The following is a 27961-nucleotide window of genomic DNA, read 5'->3' as shown; positions in this document are numbered from 1 at the left end:
GGCTTAAAACAACAGACCTCATTCTTTTGCCCTTTGGGAGGCTGGAAGTCCAAAACTGGTTTCACTGGACTGAAATCAGTGTGCTGACAGAGTCGTGGTCCCTTCGGAGGCTCTGGGGCAGGGTCCGTCCCTGGCCTCTTCTGGCATCTGGTGGCCGCAGCGTCCCTCAGCTTGTGCTGTGCCTCTCCATCCTCACGTCGCCTCCTCTCACATGAATAATCTCCCTCTGCCTCCCTCGTGAGCGCACTTGTGATGGCACTTGGAGAACTTGCATCTCAAGAGTCTTAATCACACCTGCCAAACGTTGGTCACGTGAAGTGACGCTCACAGGACCGAGTTGGAACCTTTGGGGGCCACCGTTGGGCCCGTGATGCAGGAGCTGTGGCCTGATGTGAGGATGGACACACGTGAGAGGCAGCCGCCCTCCCCTCACTGCGGGCTGGGCGTCAGGAGTGCAGTCGCAGCGGCTGGGGGTGGAAGCATCTCAGCCCTGCTGGGAGGGACCACCATGAGGGTTAAACACTGAAGAGAGACACCCGAGAGGGTGACTGCATCCAGGGCCCAGTCTCCCCGTGCTATTCTGTCAAGGTGACAAGAGCCGTGAGCCGGGGTGCTCCCTCCAGCGGGAGGCAGTCTGATGCGGCTCACGTCCCCACAGGGAGCAGAGAGCCCTTCCCAGCGGGGATCTGACTGCCACTGGTAATCACGCTGCGGGAACTGTTCCCTCACAGCTCACAGGTGGCAGCTGCTGCGGGGACTGACCCCAGGCGGAGCCTTTCACTCCCTCTCCCTCCTCCCGGGTCCCCGGTGTTCACCGCGCCCTGGTGGAGGCTATGGCCCTTGGATGACCGTGGCACTCTGGTGTCAACCGGAAACTGAAAGGTGGGGGCGCACTTGCAGTTCCTCCCTTAGTTGTGCAGCCCAGGTCTCCACGGTGGGGAAGGGGGTCGCTGGGACCTCAGGCTGACGCTTTGTCGAGCACTGGGCCGCAGGGCCCCTATGTCAAAGTGGAAAGGAACCTAGTTCAGTGGATGAGATGCAGGCTTGCAAGTGTATTATTCATTACCTGTTGCCGTGTGACAAATTACCCCAGGAGTGGCTTAAAGCCACACACATTTATCATCTCCCACACTTGCTGAAAGCGAGGAACTCAGAAGGGGCTCAGCTTGACGGCTCTGGCTGTTTCTTAGGTTAGGCAGATGTTGGCAGGGGCTGAGCCCTCTGAAGTGACCGGGGCTGGGTACCTGCGTGGAGGGAGGCTCCCTCACGTGGCGTCGGTAGGAGACCCTGACCCGTAGGGCTGTGTGAATGTCAGCTTCTCCCCAGAACAGGGGAACCCAGAGAGCTGGCAGCCAGGATGGGGTACCTGCGCTGGGAGGTCAGGGCCACATTCTGTTCACTGGACGTGAATCACTAAGTACAGCCCACGCTCAAGGGGCACAAGTAGGTCCCTCATTTGTAGCCAAGAAATGGTGGACTGACTTTAAAGTGACCCTAGCGCATGGGTCTTCCCGCTGTGCTGACCTCACGCTCTAAACGTGACTGTTGAGACTCAGCTCGGGGTGGGGGGTGCACGCCGGCGGCCTGCAGCCCTGATTCTCAGCAGCGTTTTCTATTACATGCATTTGAGGCTCAAGAGCAGCCCTGGGAAATGAGATGAGGAGAGAGGCTTCTGAAAGCAAAACAAAGGATTAAGATCTGCCAACCCCCCCACATCTAGGAAAGGGCCCCGGCACAGCCCAGAGACATTCCTTTGAAGCAGATCTTGTTTGGAAGAGTCCTTGGGCCCAGGAAGTTAGCGGAGCTACTGGGGGGACGAGGGGCAGACGGAAGTGTGTCAGCAAGGAACAGGTCATAGTTTCACCAAACTCGAGAGACTTGGAGATCTCACAGTTCTGGGGCTTCAGTGGCAAAAGGGAAAAAAGTTTGGCTGCTTGAAAATACCCCGCGACAGAAAGGGAGCGCGTCCTGTCCGTCGTGGGAAGGTTCCTTGAGAGGCGGGGCTGGTCCTCTTCGTGAGTCTGCCCTCAGGGAATCTGGCAGAGAAGTGGGACAACATACAGTTCTCCGAGCCCGGGGTGTGGCCCCCTCCAGCTGGGAAGCTCACCCTCTTAGCCCAGCCAGTGACAGGAGGGAGCCCAGAGAGGCCAGAGGAAGGGTGACAGGGGCCCGGTGTGCTGGGCCAGCCACGCGGAAGCCGGTGCCCCCGGAACAACTTGTCACCCTCGCGGACAGACCATTCTGACGGTTCCCATCCCCGCCGGCCGGCCTGGGTCAGCAAGGCAGAGGAACGCGTCCACGCGGAACGTGTACGTGCGAACGTGGCTTCACCCTTACTTTGTCACTTGCGGTGTTACTATTACGCAGAACTCAGTAGCATTTTTGGCTATTTTATCTTTAGCCCTTGGAAACTTGTTTCAAGAAAAAGACAACCTTGTCATAAACATGAGATATTGGCTCGCTGACGTCGCAGTTTTCAGACGGCATCTCAGGGGCTTCCAGTAAACACTCGGTGAGGATTTTGGTAAATGTTTTCATCCTGTGACCTGCATCACGTTATAAAACGTCTGACGGTGATGTAACAGAACTGATGTTCCACGTGTTACCCCAGCCCCGAAACACAAACCAGCGCTGCTCCCTCCCACGCAGCCACCGTCGAAAAGCACCGAGCCCTCTGGACACTCCTGTTTGGGACGCTTGCTCGGGGGGAGCCAGCATCACAGCCCTTCCCACCGAGGAGCACTGCCTGGTCTGCTGTCACCCAGTTCTCCGGGCTCGGCACCCCAGGGCGCTCAGTTACCTCTAGACCTCAAGATCCTTCCACGCCAGCGAGATTTGCCCCCACTGCAGGTAAGCCAAAGAGCAGACCCCTCGTTTTGAATATAGTTCCAGAAGAATTCAGACAAGGCATCTGGTTTCAGCATCCCTGGCTGCTTCCCTGCACTAGGCACCCAGGCCTCCCCAGGGGACCGCTCTGAAGACACTCCGAGCAGTGGGAGTTCCGGTCTGCTTGCTGACAAATCCATCTCCTGGCCACCTCAGACTGGCCCCCTGGAGACAGGGCAGGAGAGACACCCCAGATTAGAGATCACTAGGTTCTGGAGGAAACATCAGCCTGGATTTGTGTGGTACCAGTCAAGGCGAGGCTGGAACAGCAGCAAGAAATGTCAGGTGCCTCAGGCTCAGCGTGACAGGGGACCTCAGTGGCCCTGTGTCACTTCAGTGTGAGGAGCCGAGGCGCCCACCCTGGCCCCAGTGCCACCCACGTCATCAAGTTCTTTGCTAAGTGCTCTAGGTCTGCAGACCGGAAGACCGACCCCCTCAAACCCCAACCTGCAGAGGGAGTAACACACACTCAAATATTACATTCCTAAAAGAGGGGGATATGCCAGGGAAGATCAAAGGGAACTTTTCCACTTAACAAGGCAGAGCATCCTTTGCTGGGATTTGGTTGACAGTCATCTGCTGGGGTGACGAGCTTCCCACCGCGGGCGCAATTCAAAGCAGGTTCACCCCGTGCTTCAGCAGCTTCTGCCTGGCCTTGCCCGGGAGGCCGAAGGCGCTGTCCTGTGGACTCGGGAAGCCGGAGCCCCGCGCCACTGGCGCCAGCTGCTGGAAGTAGGTCTCCTGGACGGGGTTGCAGCAGGCGTACACAGCCGTGGAGGCGTTCCTGTCAAAGGAAGACAGGAGACAACAGCCCGATGGATGCTGTCTGTGCAGATCTCAGGCTTCAGAGACCCCGTGAGGCGCTGGTCATCAGCCCAGAGCACCCAAGGGCTGCGGGGGAGGCCCATGGCTCGGCCCAGCCGGACGAGTCTTGGACCAGTCATTGCCGCCATGGAGAGGGGGCACTGCGGCCTGGTGCCCATGAGTGTGGCTCTGGAGTCACACACACCTGGATGCCCATCCCAGCCCTGCGACTTCCTGGCTGTGTGTCCTTGGCTGAGATCCTCAGCCTTCCTGAGTCACAGCTTTCTCATTGGTAAAACAGATATGATGAGAAAATTCCCTCACTAAGATTTCTTTAAGAGAGTAAACGAGTAGAAATATATATAAATTTCTTAGCACAGGGTGAGTGGTGAAGAAACAGGAGCTGCTGTTTCTATTACTATTAAAATAATACGTATCCCAACGCTAAAGCCCTCAGCTCCAAGTGATGTGAAATACTGCAGGGCCACGGGGTGGCTGCGGATCAGACACTGGCGTTTAACCGACTTCCATCTCTCATGAAACAGACACACGTGCCCCCAACACAACCAGTTCCCAACCAGTGGCTGCAGCTGCGGACAGCCCACAGCTAGGCCGCCAGCGTGGGGCAGCTCCGCCTTCAAGCCAGGAGACACAGTTACTATGAAAGATGTAGAAACAGTGGCTGGAGATGGCGCAGGGCAGACCTTTGGACCTTGCCACCATGACAGCCGAGGCTCCAGTGGGTGTCTGTGTGAGTCTAGGCCCCTCCCCCCCCAGAACTGGACACGTGTGGAGAGGACATGAACTTTAGAGATGAGACACCTGGGCTCAAATCCTGACTCTGATACTTAACAGGCACGTGACCCTGGGACGAGTCGTCCATCCTGTTTATGCTTCAGTTTCCTCGTCTATAAAAAATGCATTTGATCAAATCATTCCAAGGACTTAACTAAGTAATATACAGAGCAGGCACCCCCTTTCCGACCCTCTCGCTTGCCTTGTTTTCTGCTACTGGTTTCATAAGAGAATCATGTAGAGAAGAAGGGTAGAAATCGGTTGGTTAAATACTGTCGGTTACAATAGTGATTAATAGACCTGGATCTACTGGCATGAAGTTGCTCGAGACATGCCGCAAAGTGAAAAAAGGGAACTAACGAAACAGCGCGTTAGTATGATCCAGTTTTCTAGATGAAAGACCATTAAAATGATTAAAATCAAAATACTAATCGTCTGGGGGAGGGTACAGCTCAGTGGTAGAGCGCATGCTCAGCATGCATGAGGTCCTGGGTTCAGTCCCCAGTGCCTCCGTTAAAAGAAACACACAAAAAAACAATGAATCATGTATCCTTTATATGCAAAAAAGAAAAACCACCACTGCCACCAAAGTCTGGAGCGATGTGCACCAGACTGTTGAGTCTGGGTCTCTTCGGGGCGTGTGGTATGCGGGGAGGAAGACGTTGTACCTGGTAGACTGGGGAGAAGTCTGGGTATTTCGATCATGAGCGCGCAGGACTCGCTCAGTTAGAAGATGACGCCCGGACTTCAGCATTTATGGTGAAGAGACAGACGCCCTCCCTGCCCAGTGGCGGATGGAAGCTCCGAGGCGGGAGGCCCCGCGGTCTCACCCCTGCTGTGCTTGAGTGTGTAAAGCAGGCCGAGCCCCAGGAGGGGACCCAGTGAGGACGTGACATGGGGAGGCATGCGGGGGGACGACGGTCACAGGAGCGGATAAAAGGCCTTGGACAGTCACTGGAATGCTCTTCAGTTAAGAACAAGGCTCTGCCCAGGACCCCAGGAAGGCAGCTCCTGGTGCAGGGCTGTGACCCAGGGGACGCTCACCTGACGGTCACCTCGTACAGCGTGGGCAGCTGGGCGAAGTCAGAATGCATCAGACTGACGGCCTGGAGGAAGCGGCGGTCCTGGGCTGTGGCCACCTGGGGCAGGTTGGCTTCCAGAAGAGGACACAGAAGTGGTGAGTAGCGGACTCCTCCCCGCACCCCCAACTCCCAGGACCGGACGCGGGGATGGATCAAGGCTGCCGGCCAGGAGCGTGGGTGCCAGCAGCGGCGCGGGACAGAGGCCCGGGTGCCGGCCCTGCAGCTGCCACCAGGCCACGGAGCACATGCTGTCCCAGACCGTGAGCGACACCGGTCTCTGCACACAAATATCAAAACTGCGAGGCAGACCTGATAGCAGATATTTCAACATGTGTGTGCTTCTCTCAAAATGTTGGAGAAAAGGCCAAAACAAGAAAAATGAGCAAAGAAGTGTTTGCCAAGAGAACCGAGACTCCGTGGGAGCTGGGCTCCACGGGAGGAACAGCATCCTGACTGCAGGGGGGCGACCCTGGGCAGAGTGCTAACCCCACTGGGCTGACTTCTGTCCCCGCCCCGCTCCGAGGCGCCAAGGCTCCGAGGCTCCAGGCGGCTTACCTGTCAGCACGTTCTGGATGCGGTCGTAGTGCGTGAAGCTGTAGGCTCTGCCCGGGGGCGCAGGGGCAGCCTGGTCCTGGGGCAGCGTCTCCTGCAGGTGCACCTCCAGCCCGTTGAGGGAGGCCAGGCTGCCGTGGTACTGCGGGGCCAGGAGAGGGGCACGGGCTGCAGAGCTCACTTAGGGAGGCCCCCAGCGAACCGCGGTGCGGCTGACTCAGCGCAGAGGACTTCAGCGCTAAGCAGCGTTTGCACCTGTTTTCAGAGAAGTCCTAACTTCCCGCCCGTATCATCTAATGCTTTTTTAACTTGTAGAAAAATCAGAAAATAGAGGGGAGCGGGAAAATAAATTTAAAAAGAACAAAGCAAGGACAAACGGCCCATCACCTCGACATCCAGACACACACTGTCAACACCTGGGGCAGCTCCTTCTGCCCGAGGCTGTCCCACCCGGCTGTGCGGTCTCCCAGGACAGCTGGCCCACCCCCCAGTGCTCCTCAGCGGGCTGGGGCTGAGAGGTCATCCACCTGTGCCACGAGGCCACCTGTCCGGGAGGAGAGGCCCAAACACCTGGATTTTCAAAGCCCTCCCAGCGGACGTCACGTGCAGGCACGGCTGAGAACACTGGACTGTCCCACTTCGTATGATTCTTTGTTTATAAACAAAAGACGGGCCCAAACCATAAATAATGACTGATACTAGTTTTGTAACCTAATGAGAGCATGAACTTCATTCTTCATCCTTTAACGGTTTTCCTGCAACATGATTCTCTAGGGCAGAGCTGCAGTCTGGGCTCAGTCTGACACAGGGCCTCCTGGGGTGCTTCACCCACAAGCCGGCCACTGTCCCCGGGCAGCTGCCGGCTCAGCCTCTTCCCAGCCAGGTGACCAGGGGCAAGTTACTGAATTTCCTGTGCCTAATTTTTTTTTTCTTCACCTGCGAAACAGGAATACTCCAGGGCTGCCAAGTGGATGAATAACATATATAAAAGTCCTTTGTGCGTTCTAAAGTGCTACCCCGAGGGAAGGCATTTCTACAGTCACGAATATGGAAATCATCATTATCAAGAAGCGGTATCTCTTTAACAAGCCTTTGTCTGTGGACTGACTACTAGGTCTTGTCCCAGGATTGACTATTTTACAACAGCTGCATAAAAAAAAAGGGCCCTTAAAAAGTACAGAGATGCAAAGAGAATGTTCGGAGGTGAATGCCATGCGGCCTAAGTGTTACCTTTGGGAGTGTTCTGGGCTGAAATTAGTTTTTCTATCTGAATGTGGTAGAAATGATATTTCAAAGCCGTAGGTTTTTATGTTGAGCCCTGACCCCTGCGACCCCAGGGCCCCGCGGAGGGCCTGGCCCCTGGGAGATGCTCAGCAAACAGCCCCGCAGTGACTGGTAATAAGCATCACCTTCCACTCACGAGCTACGTGGGTTAAGTCGAGGGTGCGCAGAGGCATGGCAGGGGGACGGGCACGCTGTCCCCTGTTCAGGTCTCTTGAACAGCCTCCCCAACAGTCAGCAGGTGAGGCTCCTGTGTGAGCAGGCGTGCGTGTGTGCAGAAATTCACCACGAAGTCAAACCCCAGCCTCAGTGGAAGTTTCTGGACCTCAGGAATCTGAACAGCCATCCCTCCCCACCTCCAGCCGGTGCCCAGAGGAAGGAAGAAAGGGACAGAAAGTGAGCCAGGCCAAAACCCGTTTCCCTGTAGGCACCCAGCGCCTCTTCTGGAATTTTCTGCCCAATTTGTACTCAAGATAAAATCATTTAAACATAAATGCAGTTAATCACAAGAAGTTACATCAGATGACATGTGGATAATTTTCTCCTGGTGACCAAGTGTTTTTGTATGTACCAGGAATCAGCAAACCGGGGACCGGGGACCAAATCGTCCATTGACTGTTTTTGGGTAGCCTGAGAGCTGAGAATGGTTTTTATATTTTTATGTGGTTAGGGGAAAAAAATAAAAATAACAATATCATGACATGTGAAAATTATATGAAGTTCCAATTTTAGTGTCCATAAACAGTGGACCGAAAAACAGCCACGCTGTCTGTGTACATACTGTTTATGGTTGTTTTTGTCCGACAGCAGAGCTGGATAGCTGTACAAAGCAGAACATATCTGCTATGTGTTCCCTTTACATCAAAGTCTGCCAGCCCCTGAGACATACGACCACATACGTGATCCTTGCAACAGCGCAAGGACACACGGAGCTGGGGCTGTTCCTGGACCCTCTGCCTTCTAGTCTGTAGCAAAGCCAGTGGCTCAGATGTTAGCGTGTCCGCAAACATGCAGAAGAAATGATGCAGGAACACACATTTACTCAGAAGCACCAATGTCAAGGGAGGGGGGTGCTTTTTCATATTTTATGCTAACACTCCCACCGACCTCAGGCTCCGTCTCCTGCACACAGACACCCCAACGTCCTACTGTAGCAATGAACAATTGATCTCGTCACTGTAGCTGAAGGTCAGTGAGATGATGGTTATCTCGGGCTCTGAGCAGGAAACTACCGGCGGCTCTCTGCTGCCCCCTGGTGTGAGCCTGCTCTGTTCCCTCTGAACTGATGCCCACCCCACCAACCGCCTTCCACAGGGCTCCCCATCCGCCACCCTCAGCGAACATTAAAAAAAAAAAAAAAAGAGTGGCAGCTCATCCACTGAAAGACAGGATGGTGCCCCAGCGATGGGGAACATCATCAAGGGGCCTTTCCGGGGGGCTGTGTTCATGGTCACGTCTGAGCTGTTGTTTACCATCCTGCAGGGTTGGCTTTTCCAGACAGCAGCAGAGGGCCTAGAGGGAAATCAGGTCAAGTGTTTTGTATGCAGGTCTGAAGGCAGGAAACGCTTTCTCCCAATTACAAGATAGACGGCCTCCGGGCCTGAGCAACCGGCCCGGCTCTCAAACCAGCAAGCCGACCAAAGTTAGTTATGCCCTGCTCTTTTTACAAAAGACTAGTCATTTTTTTCCCATAAAACTGTGTTTTCTTTCCTACCCAACCCCAAACCCGACCTTCCATGAAGGCCCAGGGAGGTCGCTGTCCTGACAACAGGGATGCGCCATGACACCAAGTGACGTCCACGCACTGGGGGCCACGGAAGGCAGGGCATTACTCCTTCACCTTCCCACCTGTCGCTCCCAGGTCAGGTCACCAGGGGACAGAGGCAGGGACGGGGCGGAAAACCAGGCAGGAATTCTACCGCCCACAGGCCTTGGGTCTTGATCTCAGTGAGGTGGTTTTCTTACCTGCCTACCCCCAGAGCTGTTCCAGAGCTCGGCTAAAATGGCAGATGTGAGGTATTCAGCATACAGCAAATGCAGAATGCATCTTAATTTACTTCCTTTTCCAAGAGCAGCCTGTGCTATTTTTCTTCTTTTTTTTGGAGGAAAGGTAAAAAGAGATGGGATCCACTTTACTGCATCCAAACACTGGGTCCTCAAAATGCCCTGTCTAAGCTCGGCACGAAGCAGGACAGACCATGAAACCACGGCTTTGGCCAGGAGACGGGGGTACAAAACTGCAGCCACGGGCCCTGGGCTGTTAAGTGAGGAGGTGGAGACTGTCACTCAGAGGTACAGGGAAGGCAAGGGGGAAGCCAGCAAGTGGGTACTCGGAGCGGGGGAGGGGGGTAAGGCAGGGGACGGGAACACGGCAGGTGTGGGAGGTGCTGTGCTGCCCCCAGGCTCCATGCGGGGGCAGCGCCTTCCCTCCTCCACTGAGCTCCAAGGTGACTCGCTCATCTGTGGAGGGTCACAGGCCCTGCATGCTAACAGGATGCACTTAGAATAAGATAGATTTAAGAACAAAACCAGGCGAGCCTCAGTTTCAACCTACTGTCCATGCCACTCGCTCCCTGCCAAACAAAGCAAGCTGCTACCATGGCAACAGGCCCTCCAGCATGGGTCAGGCCCAGGGGAAGGTCAGCCTACTGCTGAAGTAGGGGAGGGCTGGGGGTTTGGGGAGGAGCCCTCCTGGAGCCAGGTAGCGTTTCAGACATCCCAGGCCTTCTAGGAAGGAGCTTCAGACGGAGAAGTCAGGGCTGGTGGAGAACCCCCAGCCCAGGTGGTGACACGTGTAGTCTCCAGCTACACAGGGCCTGGGCGCCAGGCTAGGGAGTGAGGCCGCTGGTGGTGGAGGCACAGTAATGGCCGTGTGTGTGGTCATCGCCTGTGGGACTGCCCGGCACCCCACCCCGCGGATAAAGACCCGGAGGCTCAGGGAAACTGGAAGCTGGAAACGGCAGGAGCACCAGCACCGCCGATGTCTCTGCACTTGGCCCTGTGCTAGCCCCAGATACTCTGCCCTGCGCCCAGGAGGCGGGAGCGGGCCGGTGCGGGGGGAGGCGCGCGGGGCGGGAGGTCTGTGCACACTCACCACTTCCTCGATGGCAGCGTCGTCTCCCAACAGTGGCTCCTCGGCCAGCAGGGACAGCACCAGCCCCTTAACGCAGTGAGTGTAGAGGTTCATCCGCACGAGGCCCACGCTGGATGCCGGGGCTGACCTGGAGTCGGTTCTGTCCGCAGAGAGATCGTCGCCAGGAGGGTCTGCCGAGCCCGAGTCGCATTTAGGGCCGGGGCCTGGGCAGCTCTCAGGACCCCCGTCATCGCGCTGCTCCTCCCCTTGGCCCCCCACGGGCAGCTCTGTCCCTGTCTGCCCCGAGTCTGAGCAACACGCTGGCAGCGGCCCGCTCGTCCTTGCAAGGAGGTGGTCTTCCCCAGGAACAGGGGCTTGGCTGCTGTCACCAGAGAGGTGTCCAAGCCATTCTTGGGCTCCATTCTGCATGAGCATCTCAGGAGCAGAGGGAGGGAGGAGGCCACCGATGGCTGTGCCCACGGGCGGGGCCTTGGGTGACTTGGGCTCGGGGCTGCCAGAGTCACTGCCGGACTCCTCGCAGCCAGGACCGGCGCCCTCTGGGGCACGTACATGTGGGAAGGCAGAATAACCTGAGGAGGTTTCCGTTTCCTGAGCTTCTGGAATGTGGATTTCAGACAAGTCCAGTTCCTCCTTCCCCCAGGACAAACCAGGTTCCTTCACCAGGGCGCGGCCGAGACCAGGCCCCCGGCCCCGGGCGGAGTGGCGTGGTTTTGCGGGCCCGACGCTCTCCCAGTCACGGCCACACCAGTGTCCGTTCTCCCCGCTGCCATCTGGCCAAACTGTGTTAGGGGTCGTGGGCTCAGGGGTGGTCGCCAGCCCCCAGGCCATGGCTTCCGTGTGCCCAGGGTTGTTTTCTTTCGGGGCAGGTGTGCTCCAACCCTTTGGAGGGTGCTGGGCAGAGGGCTCCTGGAGTCTGGCTGCAGATGCAGGAGTGCTAGCGAACAAGGCAGGCATGAGGAAGGGCCCTTCCCCAGGGGAGACTACAGCAGGGCTTCCCTAAAACGCATGACCATTGGTGTCAAGTGGACGCTTGAGGCCACAGAGCCTAAGAGGTCATGGTCAAACCACAGGAGTAAACATAAGGCACTGCCTGATCCTTGGGGCTCATGCAGTGACACCAGGATCACCTACTGGGAGCGGCAGAGCCACCTGAATCAGAGACACCCGCGTCTGGAGGTCGGCTCTGAGTCGGGCCCTATACTGGGGGCTACACATATACGATTTACATCTTTCATGATGGTCGCATGAAGTAGATGTTTACCAGGCCCATTTCAGAGGGAAAAACTACAGCTCAGGCAGGGAATGGACTTGCCAAGGTCACATGGCTGATAAGCAGCAGATCTGGGATCTGAAACATACACTTGCCTCACTGTGCCAGACGCCTCTTATCTGAATGCTGAAGCCCCAGCTGCCCCTTCCCAGGCACAGTGTGGGGAAGATGGAATTATGGAAGGATAGGACGTGCCAGGGGCTCACTGGATAAACCCACAGGAGGGGGAGCCCAAGGCATGGTTTGAGGGGAACCCCCTGAGCTCCCCTACCTGGTCACAGGCTCCCCGGGGAACTCATAGAGACTGACAGCTTCCTCTTCCGTCACGAACACAGGCCTGATTTGGACATCTGGAGGAAGTGCTGCTCCTAGAATTGCAAAGCAGCGTGGACAGGGCTTTCCCCTGGGCCAGAGAAGACCGGGGGCAGTAACTGCTCCTGGGGTGGTGCAGCCGGCCCGCAGGCCAGCTGGGAGAGCAGCCCTCCGCTGCGTTCCTCAGCCCGGAACAGAAGCCACAGAACGGCTACAATTTCCGTGATTAGTGAGCAAAAGCCTGCGTGGGCAGCCGGGCTCCCGGGGTGACAAGTTGGGGCAGAAAATTGAGTGGCACTTAAAAAGAAGACAGACGTTGGAAAAAAGCACTTCCACCTGACAAAAGGGATCCGCCCCAACTTATGCTTCAAAATAAAACAAAACAGCCCTCTTCGGGGCACCTCCACATGCTGCCAAAGGCCTTGCCAGCAATCGCCACTGGTCTCACTGTGTCCTAATCAATGGTGACCTTCTGGAATGAGTACTGCCATAAGGGTGAGCTGAGGAGGATCTGAAAACAGGGACTTAAAAGGTGCGCCTGAAATCAGGAGCTTCACAACTAGGATTCTGGCGGGTAGCTTTGTCTGGGAAGGCCTACTTTCCCAGTCTCAGCAACCGATAGAATAACTGCATGGGACCACTCGGCCTTTCGCACGACTTGAACAGGGACAGGCAGCTCACACACCATCCTCAGGATGCAGCAAGGTCCTTCCCACTTACCACCTTCCTGCAGGGCGTCCCCTCCTGGAGGTGGTCCCTGAAAACGAATACAGAAGAGGGTGCTGGGTGCCACATTCTCTCCTGACCCAACCAGCAGGACTGTGCGGTGCCATCTGTTCCGAGAACGTCGCCAGGCCCGGAGTGCTTGTCCCAGCCATGTGCCAACGGCAGAGCAGATGGAGCAGATGCTCCCCTAAGCTGCCCACTCACCGCCGACGCGGGGTCGAGGGTGCCTCGGCCCGCACAGGCTGCGGGTGCCCTGGCTCACAGCAGGCTTTCCGTTCTGGTTTCTGTTTCTCCTCTCTGGGCCTAACAGCAAGCATCCACGCTCTGTTTTAGACCTCGGAGAACCTGCCTAGAACACAGCCACGTCTGCTGCAGCCCTGGCGCAGAGCTCACACAGGTCCCACGTAACAAAAGCCCGAAGGGCCTGGGGCCGTGACAGGTTCAGCCTGAACCAGGTGCCCTGCCCCACCCCACCCCCCACTGCGGTTTATAGCCAAGGGGAGGAGCCCCAGAGTTTTCTCAAAATGGCTTCCTAGTCATCTCCACCTAAGGGTTCCAAAAGGACCCACCAAAACAAAACAAAAAAACCAAAACTACTCTTCTAACCAAAATGACGTTCACTCCTATGAAACAACTTTGTTTCTTTGCATAAGCTGACTCGAGATGAAAATTCTTCTCAAAAAAATCACGTATTGTTCCCCCCACCCACAAGCTAACACTGTTAACACTGGGCCCGTTTTCCTTTAAGTCTATGCGTTTTTTTATACTTTGAGGCCACATTATATAAGATTCTATTTTTCTGCTGGAAAGGGTGACACGCAATTTCTGTCATTAGAGCATCTTTGGCCATTTTAAATGGCTGGCTAAAATTTTAGGAAGTTTAAAGTGGTGCAGGTGAGTTAATTGTCTCCCTGCTTCTGACCAGCAACTGGCAGACCAGTCTGCAAAGGGCGAGCAGTGGGCACGTTCAGCCTTGTGGGCCGTGCGGTCCAGCTGTGGGCAGCTTTATTCCCAGTGAGCGTGTGTGACTTTTCCTTCGTTATAAAAGCAACTAAGTAAATATACGATGGAAGCATTTTAAACGTTTCTGTTGTCCTGAGTCATCTCTTACAGTCTTTCCCTGAAAATTCCCACATCTCCTTGACATCAGGCCCATCCTTGAGGGAAGTCAGATTCTCACAGCTCCGCTCGGACTGCTGACACACCAACTAGCCAAGGCTACCAGGCAGAAGAAAACATTTTCTTTCAGCCTTGCCAGTGACCTCACTCTTGAGGAGAACCACACTGACGGACCTGGGGTCCTGAGAAGGACAAGGTGGCAGCCACCCCCACCCAGCCAGCGCTGGGGATTAGCCTCGCCTGATACAGACAGACCCACTGGCTGAAGTGCCCCAGCCAGGCGGGTGGGCTGGACGATACCTGGTCCCGAGGTGCAGCTGGATGGAACAGGACCTTGGCCGTGAGGGAGGGTGGCAGCTGGGTGCTAACGATCCTGGAGGTCAGACACAGGAACAGGAACACCGTGAGAAGCAGCACACTCAGGACTCCGAATCGAAAATGCTACTAACACCCCATGGGGACCAGGCTCTCGGGGACACAGCTGGCAGAAGATTGAGCCGTGGAAAGCCCTCACCCCATGGGGACCAGGCTCTCGGGGACATAGCTGGCAGAAGACTGAGCCGTGGAAAGCCCTCACAGAGGGCTCTCTGGTTCCCAGCGATGTTTAAAATGTCCAAACCCTTGGACACGACTTGTACCAAGGTGTGTGCTTAAAGATATTCATTACAGGAAAAATGGTAAAAATCATTAAAAAAAAAAAAGGGTACTGACAGGCATGTGCAGAATAGATAAACAAGTTTATACTGTGTAGCACAGGGAAATATATACAAGATCTTGTGGTAGCTCACAGCAAAAAAAAAAATGTGACAATGAATATATGTATGTTCATGTATAACTGAAAAATTGCTCTACACTGGAATTTGACACAACATTGTAAAATGACTATAACTCAATAAAAAAATGTTAAAAAAAAAGGGGGTAAGCAATTTAAATGCCTACAAAAAGAGAGTGAATTAATCATGACACAGCTGTGACACCAAAAAACACACACCCCATTACAAGAACAAGGTGGACCGACATGGACTGATGGAGAAATCTCTACACGTTAAGGGGAGGACCATATGATCCCATTTATAACGAGCAAAAATAAACAGTCAATACATGCCTGTCTGGGCAGGTGTGTGAAAGCCCAGAGAACACAGGAAGGATGCTCCCCAAACTGCTCCCCGTGGGGACGGCTGAGGGAGGGGGGGGCGAGGGGGACTCTTCTGTGCTGTGTGTTTCCCTCTTGGTTTACTTTTGAGAACGTGTTCATGCATTAGGTGTATAATTTAAAAATAACTAAGATATACCAGAACTACACAACATTGTAAACTAACTATACTTCAATAGAAAAAAAATTTAAAAAAAAACAAACTAAGAGATGCAAAATCAGGAAGAAAAAAACCATTTTTGATGCCATGTTGCTGGTGAGCCTGGCAGCGCCCCAGGCTGATTCAGAGCCATCAGAGTGAAAGGCAGGGGAGGGGACGAGGGGCTCATGGGCTGAGGGCCACTGGGGGCCAGGACTGTGCCCTGTCCTTCTCCGTCGCTCATTTCATTTCCTTCTCCACCAAGTATCCCCACTTCCCGGGAGAGAGTGGAGATTCAGCAACTTGCTCAAGGTCCCTGGCTGTGAGGAAGAGCAGCCAGTCAGGCCCGAGAGCCTCCCCACCCAACTGAGTGCTTGGAAAACTTCTCCAGGGCACATCCCTCTGGTCATCGGAGAACTCTGGGCACAGGAGAACAGCCCTCTGGCTGCCATGAGGCCTGGCAGAGGCATGCAGTGGCTCTGGGGCACCCAGGCTCACCAAGAGGCCCTCCAGCTGTGTGAAGAGGTGCTGTGAGATCCCAGAGGCTCGCCCAAGGTGGACCCGGCCGCGAGGCTGCAGGAGCCCGGGCAGCAGCATGCAGCGCCAAGCGCGCTGGGGCGCCGGGCCGCAGGGCGGAGGGCCTCCACACTCCTCTACGGATGGTGCTGGCGCCCAGCAGCCCGGGGCGTGCGAACTGACGGTCCGAAGGCAGACCCCACCAGAGGAATTCATGGACCTCTTCAAAACCGCCTTTTATATTCCTGACTCTTTTTCAGACGAAACTGTTTCCAATCTCTTGTGCAAAGACAGGAAGGGACCCTAAGTCACAGCTAAACTACGTGACGTCTGCCAAAGAAGCCCACCCGGAACTGGCCCCACGCGGAGCTTCCCAGCCACGCTGTGGAGGTGGCCGGGATGGCCGGTTCTGCAGCAGGGGGTGGGGTGGGGGAGAGGGACCGGGCGGTACTCACAGTCCCTTGTAGAGGATGCAGCCAGCTAGAACGTGGCGCGAGCGTTGGCAGGTCTGCAGAATGAGGGCTGCCTTCAGCAACAACAGGGGCTCCACCTGTGCCGGGCAGGAAGCAGGCCACAGGTTCAGCCCAGTCAGCAAGGGCAGAAGGGGCAGGGGCTTTGCAGAGCAGGCGGACAGGTCCCGACCCAAGCCCGGAAGGAGCGCGTGCTGCACGGTAACTAACGTCTGTGTCCCGCCTCATACCCAGAATGGCTGCACCACAGAATGCCCAGTTCTTGGAACAAGGAGGCCTCTCTGGAAGCCAGAAGGTGAAGTGAATACACCATGTAGATATCCACAGGGGACAGAGGAGATTGCCATGGAGACCCGGACTGTCAACCCTGAGACCAGGAGGCCGCAGGAGGGGGGCCCGCCCCTCAGATTCAGGTCGTGGGGTGAGGTGAACCCACCCACCCTGTCCTCCACCTGCCCTCGAAGCCCAGGCCCCACTGTGTCACTGGCTTGATGTCTGGCCAGGGCCTGTCACTTCCATACATCAAATGAAAACATCACCGTCTTCCCTCAGGGGGATCTGCCTCGGTCCACACTCCTTGTAAAAAAGTTCCTAAGAGCAGAAAAGCATCTGACCCTGGTCAAGAACGGCCAGCTATAACCAACGCCTCTTCCTGCTCCCTGTGGTGCAGCCAGAACCTGTGAGGACCCGGGAGCCGTGAGAGCCGGGTGTTAGGGAGCCACGTGCCGGAGCTGATGCCATGCGAAGTGGGTTAATTCTTTCACGGCCCAGCTGGTCTGAACAGCTCTGGGGCCGACTCCAAGAAGCTCCCACACAGGAGCAGGAAAACCCATCCCCATTTCTCAGAGTCACGGTGCCACATCCCTGTTAAAGGGACACCATCAACCACAGCAGCGAGGCCCAGCCCCCGAGACCCGAGAGGCTCAGGAGTCCCGGCTTAAGGGGCACTGCCTCGCCACTCTTTGGCTGCCGGACAGTGAGGACATGACGCTCACCAAGATCAAGGCCACTGAGCAGCAGGCAGACCGGCTACGCGGGCAGCCTCTTTCCACTGCCTGCCGACGGCAAAAGCAACAGCCCAGAGACAAAGTACGTCCCAGCCCCGCTCCCGGATACGGCAGCCCTGGCTGTAAACTGTCAGCACTGGCGTTTCTGACGTCGAGAATAATTTAATCACATAATGAAAAGATGGAGACGGGGACCTCAGGTGCCTGAGCTCAGCACTTCTGGGGCATTAGCAAAATGATAACACCCTTTCCTGAGCATCTACTTTCTGTCATCAGCGGACTGTCTCATTTCATCATCCAAACAGTTCTGGGAGGCAGGTCTTACGCGACCATTTTATAGGTAAGGAAGGTGTGGTTCTGAGAGGCAGCCCGGCTCTCCAAGCTCACTCGGCTCGCAAGGGCAGCGCAGGGCTCACCCACCGCGCGGACTGGGACCGAGCTCAGTTAAGGGCAAAGACAAGCACCCAGAAGCCTGATTCTGGGCGTGCAATGAGCAGGGGCCTGAGCCTGTTACCTTGGTTCGGTCCAGGTTCCAAAGGGAGTTGAATATCCTGTGCAGGTCACTGGTGTTGCTCAGAATCTGTTCAATGAAGGTGTCCCACCCGGCACTCAGTTCCTCCCGGGAGCCACTCTGAAACAGAAACAGCCGGGGGTCACTTTCTGAGATGCTGAGAGACACTCTTCGGCAAGGACTCCAACTACCGCCACAATTGTTCCCACACAGGAAACTGGCCGGAAGGGAGAGCCTGTTCTGAACATGCGAGGTGCCCACCTCCTGCCCGGACAACCTGCCTCCCCAGGCCAGGGCGCCTTCCCAGCCATCCCGGGGCTGAGGGCCTAGGGACGCACATCAGGCCACCACGGAAGAAAGGCATCTGACAGGGGCTCCCAGGGCCTGTGACCTTGTCGTGGGACACAGCGTGTTTATGTAAAGCGCACCAGGCCCCAGGGTAAAGGCTGTGTTCTGGCAATACCGGTTTCGCTAAAGAGGTTTCCCCGTGAGACTCCTCAGCGCCACCCTCGTACCTCGTAAGCCAGAGAAACAGGTCCGTTGTAAAAAGTGAAGACTCCGATGAGCTGGTCCAGGAGCTGCTTGCAGCTGCCATCAGGGAGCTCTACAGCACAGCCCAGCACCTGCAGGGGGGGGAGGCCAGGAGGCCAGGCATGCTCCTCTTCTCCAGGGCTCACTAGCCCGAGAATCCATCTTCTGCTGTGCGGCCCCGTACCCTCCACCCGGGCTGGTCTCCAAGGGAAGCAAAGACTTTCTGAGCCTGCTCAAGTGGTCTAGCCTGAATCTGCCCCCCTAACCCTCCAGTGCCCAAAGTGGCTTCTGGCACACCAGGACGTCTGTTCTCATCACTCCAGCCAACACTGCTGACCTCTTTCCTGGTCCCCTGTATTGTGAGCACTGTTATTTGGACGCTGAATTTTCACTTGTGTTTTATTGCAAATGCTGGACTCAGTGTTTCATGAATGGCCATCTGGTCTCTCCAGCGGGATGGAGTGCTTTGAGAACGGGAACGGACTGAATCCACACACAGTTCTCGAACCCCAGAATGCTGTGTGGTGCTCAGTTCCACAGAAGATAAACACTCGCTCAGTTAGAAAGGACTCTGGCCATGTGTTTAAAGAGCCTGAAAAAAGTTCCTATTCTTTGACTCCGCTAATTCTACCTGTAGGAACCTTTCCTAAGGGAATCATCAGAACCTTAAACAAATCCTGACAGAAAACAAATTAAAGAACGTCCTCTGAACGTAACTCAGCCGAGGCAGGGGTGTCTGCTTTGTTCACTGATGGAACCCAGGTGTGGACAGTGGCCGGGCACACAGCCACTGCTCACTTTGTCCCCAGTTCATCTGTGGATTGAATGAAACTCTAATCAACCCAGCGGTATTTCTTTAGAAACTGACAAACGGATTCTACGCTAGAAATACACAGGACCTGTTATATCCAAAAGCCGTCTTGGAGAAGGAACCATCATCGGATTTTAAGACTTAATACAAAGCTACAGGAATCAAGACAGTGTAGTACTTGCAACAGAATCCTCAAAAAGATCAATGAAAGGGAATCAAGAGCCCAGAAAGAGAGCCGTCCCTAAATGGTCATTTGATCTTCAACAAAGGAGCCACAGGAATTCAATAGGAAAAGGAAAGTTTTTCAACGATGGTGCTGGAGCAACTGGATGTCCGTGTAGGAAAAAAAGGACCTTTGACCTCTGCGTCACACCATACACAAATATTTACCCAAGGTGGATTACAGACCTAAATTCAACAGCTAAAACTATGAAACTTACAGAAAAACCCACTAGGAGAATGTCTTCTCCAATGAGGTAGGCAGTGGGTTTAGACAGGATACAAAAAGCAATAACCATAAAAGATAAAATTAAAAACTTCTGCTCATCAAAAGACATCATTAAGTAACGTAATAGGCACACTGAAAACTGGGAGAAGATAGCTTTAAATTATATCTGACACAGAACTGACGTCCAGGGGATGTATAAAGTATCCTACAACCCAATTTTAACAAAAAAATAAAAGACCCAATTTTAAAAATGGGCAAAAGCTTTGAACAAATACTTCTCAAAGGAAGAGATACAAATGGCCATGAAGCATATGAAAAAGCCTTCGTATCATTTGTCATTGGGGAGATGCAAATTAAAACCACCATGAGATACCACTTTACATCCAGCAAAATGGCTAAAATTAAACAGTCAGGGCTGATGAGGATGTGGAAGTAACTGGAATTTTCATACGCTGTTGGTGGGAACATAACATGGTACAACCACTTTAGGGGAAAAGTCAGGCAGTTTCTTATCAAATCAGTATACACCTACCCTGTGACCCAATTCCACGCCTAGATGTGTACCCGTGAGCAATGAAAACGTGTGTCCACAAAAGGCTTGTACAGGACTGTTCCTGGGGCCTTACTGTCAAACGCCCCACACTGGACACAGTTCATGTTTCCAGAGAAGGAGAATGGATAAGTAGACCGTGGTACATTCAGACAATGGAATACTGTTCAACAATAAACAGGAATGAATCGCTGGTATGTGTCACAACGTGGACGAATCCCACACACGTTAGGTGGCAGGACAGAAACCTGCACAGAGGGATGCCCCACGTGTTATGTCACACGTATGATGCCTGAGAACAGGCAAAACCAACCTGTGATGGACAAATTCAGGGCAGCGGTTGCCTGGGATTGGAGGGGTAGAATTATGGACACAGGGAGCTTCCCAGCCTGATGAGAATGCTCTGTATCCGGACAGGATTGGTGTTACCCAGGTGCGCCATTTACCCAGCTGCATCAAACAGTACCCTTGAGATTTGTGTATTTCATCATATGTAAATAAATTTTACCTCCAAAGAGAAAAATACTGAACTTGAGTGCACGTCACGCATGATGAAGTAGCGGGGGCGGGGCAGGCATATACTCATGTGTGCGACTTTGAAAAGCATCAAAATAAAATCTGGATTGATAAGGGGTGAACAGACAGATGCCTGATCCAACAACTAGACTGCAGTGTTCACTGCAGAGTCTAGGAGGCTGTGAGTATTCACTGTAAAGTTCTTCCAACTGGGATGTTAGAAAACTTCCATAATAAAAGTGTTGGAAATAATACCTACAAAGGTAAAGATACTTCCTCACACTTAAGCATCCCCTCAGCTCAGGACTAAGTTTAAAATAAGTATAGGTGTGAGACAACGGCACTTTAGAGGATATGGTACCACTGGCTGTCAAGGAATTTTTTTTTTTAATGGTTCTTTGTGGTGTTTTTTACTGAAGTGTAGTTGATTTAGTGTTGTATTAGTTTCTGGTGTCCCGCACCGTGATTCAGTTACACACATATATATTCTTTTTCATTACAGGTAATTATAAGATATTGAGAATAGTTCCCTGCACCATGCAGTAGGTCCTTGTTATTTATCTGTTTTATACATAGTCGTTTGTATCTGCTAATCCCAAATTCCTAATTTATCCCTCCCTTTGGTAACCATAACTGTTTTTTATGTCTGTAGGTCTGTTTCTGTTTTGTAAATAAGTACATTTGTATCATTTTTTTAGAGCCCATATATAAGTGATATCACATATTTGTCTTTCTCTGTCTCACTGACTTCACTTAGTATGATAATATCTAGGACCATCCATGCTGCTGCAAATGGCATTATTTCATTCTTTTTTATGGCTGAGTAGTATTCCATTGTGTGCATATACCACATCATCTTTACTCAGTCATCTGTCGATGGACACTTAGGCTGCTTCCATGTCTTGGCTATCATAAATGGTGCTGTTACGAACATTGGGGTGCATGTGTCTTTTTGAATTAGTTTTCTCTGGATATATGCCCAGGAGTGGAACTGCTGGATCATATAAGTCTATTTTTAGTTTTTTAAGGAATCTCTATACTGTTTTCCATAATGGCTGCACCAATTTACATTCCCACCAGCAGCGTAGGAGGGTTGCCTTTTCACCACACCCTCTCCAGCATTTATCGTTTGTGGACCTTTGAATGATATCCATTCTGACCATACCTCATTGTAGTTTTGATTTGCATTTCTCTGATAATTAGCAATGTTGAGCATCTTTTCATGAGCCTCTTGGCCATCTATGTGCCTTCTTTGAAGAAATGTCTGTTTAGATCTTCTGCCCATTTTCGATTAGGTTTGGTTTTCCGGTTATCAAGCTGTGCATGTATTACTTTCTAAGCCTCGGCATCACAACACTCGTCACCAAGACAAATGACTCTCGGTAGAGGCCACCCCATTGGCACCAGTTCTGCCTGTTAAACTTACCCAAAGATAATCGCCGTCAACCTTTATGGCGAACTTAAGTTTCCGCAGACGGACGAAGGTTAGGGGAGAGCCAGAAATGTCGGAGATACAGTGGACGACCCCGGCGATCTGTCCACAGAGCAACTCCTGTTGGTCGAGCAGGGTCTAGGGGAAAGGAGCAAATTCCAGGTGTGAAGCTGACGCTCCTGAACCCTGGTGGCATCTCTTGGAGCAGGGGCTGGCGGCCTACAGCCTGGAGGCCAGATCAACTCTGCTGCCTGTTTTTATATAACCCATCAGCTAAGAATGCTTTTTATATTTTCTTAAGAGTTGTCAAAACAACATAGAAGAATATGTGACAGAGACCTTACGTGGCTCGAAAAACCTAAAATATTACCTCTGGCCCTCTGTAGACAAGGTTTACCGCAGCCTGCCCAGGATGACTGAACTGTCACAGACACGCACAGTGAACACGTAAGATGACTGCCCGGAACCACAGTGTTGTTCTGAGGATTACAGGCGTGTGTGTGGATCCCCTGTGGAGTGGCCAGAGCAGCCGAGACTAATCCCCACCATCCAAGGCAGAGCACAGTCACATGAGCCAAGACACAGTCCTCCTACCCAATCTTCACATTAACTAAACTGGGGCGCAGACAGACGTTATGCGATGCAACAGAAAACAAAGAACTCTGGCCGAGAAGAGCTGAACTTGAACCTAATCAAGGCTCTAGACCTTACTACTACTAGTTTACAGGAAATGTGCTGGGAAGACAGTAACCTACGCCATCAGGAGTAAGTGACTAGCCAGATCCAGAGCTGGGGACGTGCTGATGTCATCTGCATGAGTGACCTGGTTTCTTCAAAATTTCAATGGCACGGGGGCGGGGAGCATGGTGGGGGTGGGTGAGCGGTGTTACACAATAAAAAGGACTTGAAATGCAAAATAACCAAATGGAGTATGTGGGCCTTGTTTGCATACTGACGGGGGGGGGGGGGGGGGGGGAGACAAAGGGGGAAGGAAGGAAGGAAGGACTAAGTAATATCTAAGACAAGAAAGGCAAAATTTGAACACAGACCATATCTGATGATATTAAGGACTTATTGTTACTAATTATTGTAACTTTTGCTGAGTGGGATGTTAAGTACAGCCTTTGCAGTTCGAGATGTCACTTGATACTGGTGAGATGCCACAATGGCTAGGATTTGCTTCAAAACACTCCAGGGACTAAAAAGCAGTGCAGAGAAGTTGGGATAGGTCATACAGAGCTGGCCAAGCACTGATCATTGTTGAAGCTGGTGATGGGCCCACGAGGGCTAAGGATGCACACCTCTCCACTTTTGTACATGTTTGAAGAAGAGGTTTTATTCAATAGGGGGCAGACAGAAAATCAGGACGGTAACAGAGAGCTAGGGAGGCCGGAAGTGGTGGGCTGCCTGGGCATTTCAACACCAGGACAACAATACACAGTACAATTAAGAATAAGAGAGTAGAAATGGCAGATGCATGGATTGTGCAAAGAAAACTCTCTAGATGTGAACCCCATCCTTTTGAAAAGTCACCACTTCGAGGCTGTGGGATCCCCATCAAACAATAAAATGCCGTGGTGGCTTACCTGCGAGGGATAAAAGTAACAGATGCCAGCTCTGGTCGGGTCGCCTTCGCCCTTCACCTTTGAACCATCATAAAGGAAAAAGTAACTCCACCTGGCGAGAGAAAAGAAGGGAGCCACGTTTCCTTCTATCCTGGGAGCAGGGCGTTTGAAAACACAGCCGGAGAGGGGCGCACTGCACGGGGTTTGAAAGCCTTTTGGTGGCTCCAGAAGAAGGAACCTAGGGGCTGCAAGTAGATAAAACCGTTTCATACATGCAGTTGAGTCAAACTAAAAATATGTCTCTATCCAGCCATCAGACCATCTGCCCAAGAAAAGCAGGGGAACAGCTAAGGAAAGATGGGGCACCCACAAGGACGCCTCTTATCTGAGACACTGAACCTTAACTGTAGAACCGTGTGGTCCGGCAGTGTCTTTTAAGGCCCTGATAACGCAGTAAGTTAGGGATGGCTTGGTCAGCGCCCCCACAACTGCCAGGCACGAGACCTCCGGAAAATGGCCCTCCACCCGGAACTCATGCGTTCATCTGACACGTTTGCTGAGGGCCTGCGGTGTGCGCTGCGTGTGCCAGTCCTGGGGCCGTGGTGAGAAAAGGCAGGCAGGAAGGAAGCCTGCAGCTTCCACACAGGATAGTGAGTCTATAATGGGAAAAATGGGGGCGTGTGAGGGTTCAGAGAGGCACCACACCCCTCCCTGCCTGTCAAATCCTCACCCATCCTTTAACACCATCCCTCATCAAACTTCTGATTTTCTCCCCCCAGAGGAAGCTCTCTTCTCAATTTCCATAACCCTCTGCTCCCTCTGCGGGAGCAGAATAACTATAATTACCTCTTTAAGACCACAAAGCAAACTCCCCAGGCTGGGCCTGGGTTTTAACCTCTCAGTCTCTGAGAGCACACACACGTCAGGCCAGAGCATGTGACCACTCTGGCACCTGCACTCTTCTCCCCGATCCACGCCCTCCCCCTGCCACCCTCCATGGCTCCCACCTTATCTTCCCGATGACAAGTACTAACTTTGTTCCAGCACAGTCCACTTTCTCGAGTCCTAGGACCCAGTGTGTGACTGGCTACAGGGCAAGTTCACATCACAGAGCCTCAAAAATGTTTCATAACCAACACAGAAACCCCACTGCCATGTGGTGAGTGTTTTGTAACATATAGAAATATCAAGCCACTACGTTAGGCACCGAACTAACATAGTGTTACAGATTGACTATACTTCAAACAAACAAACTCAGAAAAAGAGACCAGAGTTGTGCTCACCGGACGACGGAGGTGGGGGAAGGGGGAACTGGATGAAGGCAGTCAAAAGCCACAATCTTCCCTGTTACGAGATAAACAAGTACCAGGGATGTAATGGTCAACATGATTAATATAATTAACACTGCTCCTTGTTATATGTTACAGTGCAAGCTAGGAGAGTAAACCCTGAGTTCTCATCACAAGGAAAACTGTTTTCTTCTTTTATTTTGTATCTGTATGAGATGACAGATGTTCACTAAACTTACTGTGGTCAGCATTTCATGATTCTGTAAGTCACATCATTGTGTTGTACACCCTACGCTTATACAGTGCTGTGTGTCAATTTTATGTCAATAAAGTTGGAAGCTACCTGGCTAGGTAAATGGATAGACGAATGAATGAAGAATGAACCCCACTGCTGGGCCCCTTTCTTTATGTTCTCTGGGTGAAAGCACCCCCACTCTTCCAGGCACACAAAAGAAAACTGGGGTGTCACTCTGACCTGCACACAGAGAATCCGTCACTAAATCCTGCTCGTTCTATTGAAACCATGCCGCTCGCTTTCAGCTGCTCGATTACATCTGCTGAACCAAATTACGACTGGCTTACCCCATGTGGGTGAGGAGGGGACAGACCTGCAGGCAGACGTTGTGTAATACCCTTCAAGAGCCAGCCCCTCAAACCTCTTCCCGTGGAGAAATTCTGCACCAAAACCATTTCTTGTCTCTCAGAAGTGAAGCCTCCGGTGCCCACGGTATTAGCAAGGCCGGCTGCAGGGCCCAGCCCCAGCTCTTTTCCACCATCTCCCAGCAATGCTGGCCTCATCCAGACACCGCAGGCGGCTCCCAAGGTTACAACCCATCAGCTTTGGAGAGGAATGGCCCTTGATTCACTGAGGAAAATGGCATTTCCCCCTCCTTAATAAAATCCAGACAGTCTGGCTGGGGTTTTCCGTTAACCCGAAGCATCCATCTGGCAGCCTGGCAGGAACCACCGCACTGCAGGGCTTGCTACTCACCAGGAGGCTGACTTCGTCTCTGTTGAGTCGGAGGCGGCCATTTACTCTCCGGGGGCCCTCATTCTCTTTATTTGGGTTTTCTTTTCCAGTCTCGCCTCTTTCTCCCCAGCAGTGACAGTTCCTCCGCGTCCCCAATCCAGGGAATCCAGATGTGGGAGGTCGGTGTTTCCAGTCCCAAAGGCTACTTGCTTAGTTTTCATTCAGCACGAAAGTGCTACTTCCCTTCCTTGCAGGCCCTTGGGTCCCCGTGAAGACCTACACGCCTCTCAGGCCTCTGGGAGACCATATAATCAAGTAAGAGAATTTGATCAGAAAAGTCAAATCCACCAATCAGGTTCCGTGAGCATCAGCTCGCTGGCCCTCTGCAGAATGACCCCTTCCAAGAGCCCCTTGCCAGGCAGGCTGGGCCAGGGAAACGCATGCTGAAGGCGGTGCTCTGGAGCGACTTCTAGCTTGTCTGGTTCAGAGCCATTCTGAAGTTTTTTTTAAAAAGTTTTGAAGCTTCCTGTTCAAACATCAGTGCTATGATCCTAAAATAAACACAAAGAATAGATTATTTCAGAGTCTTATGAGTGAGCATGTGACCCGCCGGGTTAAGCAAATGGTATTCTTCACAAGAGCTTTCCAGAAAGCTGAAAAGCATGTTACAAAATAAAAAAGAGAGGGGCGCAAAACTTCAGCGTTAAGTCCCATGGTTACTTACACAGTGATGTCACACAGAAGATAAAAGTAAGTAACGGGTGTGAAAAAGCTCTGGGTGTCAAGGACTGCTAGCTATACAAATAAGGCGGGCGCTGTAGTAATAATGGAACTCAAATTAAGGAACTGTCACCTTGACAGCCCCGAGGCAGTCTGAACATGCAGCATCCCAGAGCTGGGCAAGTTTCCAAAAGACAAAAAGGGAATTTAACAAGTGGCTTTCAAACTCCCACAAGAGACAACTTGGGGTATTGTGATATTTCAGACTCAGAAGGGATGCTGGCATGACTTCCTCTCATCCTCCCCTCTTGTATTCTCCTTCCAAAACTACCTGACTGTCTCTGGCTTACCTCCCTCCAGAGACAGGCAGTTCACAGTGTTAAATTTGTCCTTCCACCAAGCTAAAATTGGCCTCCCAGTAACCTCCAAACACTGGTCTGGATAACAAGGTCTAATCCTTCCACAAGTCAACCGTTTGGTCACTTCAAAACTGTATTCTCACTGTCACTTTCTTCAAGCTTAATGTCCCCAGAGACATGGTTTCAAATGCCTGCTCACCATCTGTCACCCTGCTGGGAACACAAGAGAGTTTTTTTAAGCTCCTTTGGTAGAGAGAAGTCCCCAGAGAGGACACCACCAAATCTCTGATGGCCTGTAAAACCTCTAACTTTTCTCAGCTCTAGATATCTTGGGCGGGGGCCTCCCCAGGGTCATACTCATGGTATCTATGAAGCCTATTTGGATGCTTGCGGAGGCGGCATCTAAGCCCATGGAACCAAGAACTGCAGCCTGAAACCCCCATCCCTTGTTCCCAGAGGCTTGGGCCCTAGGTCCATTAGCCTATCTCTGAAAGGTCCAGAAGCCGGTAATGGTCTTGGGATAGGGCAGGTGATGGGATGTGGCCAGAGAAAGCTGTGGCCTGGAAAGTCTGAGTAACCACCGGGGGAGTCAAAGACATGGCCGGCAAAGGCCTAGGGGTGGTAGTGATGATGTAGGAAGTGGCCTCAGTGGGTCCACAGAGCAAGAAAAAGGGGCGCTAATGACTGCGATGCGCCAGGAGGAGATCGGTAACGGCCGAGAGCACTGGAAAGTGTCGTCTGGCCTCAGCTCCAGGGGGCTGGGATTGGTGGGCAAAGGCGCGGGGGTCAGTCGCGGCCGGGTCACAGCGCGGTGGGGCCGCCAAAATACGCTCTCGGCCGGGGTCCCGCCCTTTGGTGTCCCCGCACCGCCGGGCGCCGCCCACCCGCTAGAGTAGCCAGGCAACCCGAGGATCGGGGTTCGGGGCTCCGGACCCAGAGGTCCCAGGGACTCCCGCCCGGTACCTACGCGCGCGGCGGAGAGGCCCCATGGTCACGCGCCACCTGCGCCTACCTCCCCCTAAAGTTCCCGCAGAGCTGGCGCGGGCCGATGAC

At 53.0% G+C, this 27961-nt stretch overlaps 1 protein-coding gene across 5 annotated transcripts; it reads right to left on the bottom strand.

Moving 5' to 3' along the window:
• Positions 1–3371: 3371 nt before the first annotated feature.
• HPS4 (HPS4 biogenesis of lysosomal organelles complex 3 subunit 2) lies at positions 3372–27954 on the bottom strand. 5 transcript variants are annotated; one of them, XM_006213555.4, is made up of 14 exons: positions 27876–27954; positions 25851–26380; positions 23592–23682; positions 22000–22143; positions 18233–18340; positions 17721–17837; positions 16185–16279; positions 14222–14294; positions 12797–12833; positions 12036–12132; positions 10495–11428; positions 6123–6261; positions 5530–5638; positions 3372–3670 (listed from the first exon to the last, which is right to left on the bottom strand). In XM_006213555.4, exons 2-14 carry the CDS (start codon positions 25889–25891, stop codon positions 3499–3501), a joined length of 2157 nt encoding a protein of 718 aa, XP_006213617.2. In that variant the 5' UTR covers positions 25892–26380; positions 27876–27954; the 3' UTR covers positions 3372–3498. The 5 variants fall into 5 exon arrangements, with proteins under 5 accessions (XP_006213617.2, XP_072809300.1, XP_072809298.1 ...); XM_072953199.1 differs by having other exon boundaries at positions 27921–27944; XM_072953197.1 differs by having other exon boundaries at positions 27872–27927.
• Positions 27955–27961: the final 7 nt, after the last annotated feature.

The sequence above is a fragment of the Vicugna pacos genome, chromosome 32, assembly GCF_048564905.1.
Source record: "Vicugna pacos chromosome 32, VicPac4, whole genome shotgun sequence".
NCBI lineage: Eukaryota > Metazoa > Chordata > Mammalia > Artiodactyla > Camelidae > Vicugna > Vicugna pacos.
The sequence above is the reverse complement of the archived record's forward strand: the minus strand, read 5'-3'. Positions and strand labels throughout refer to the sequence as shown.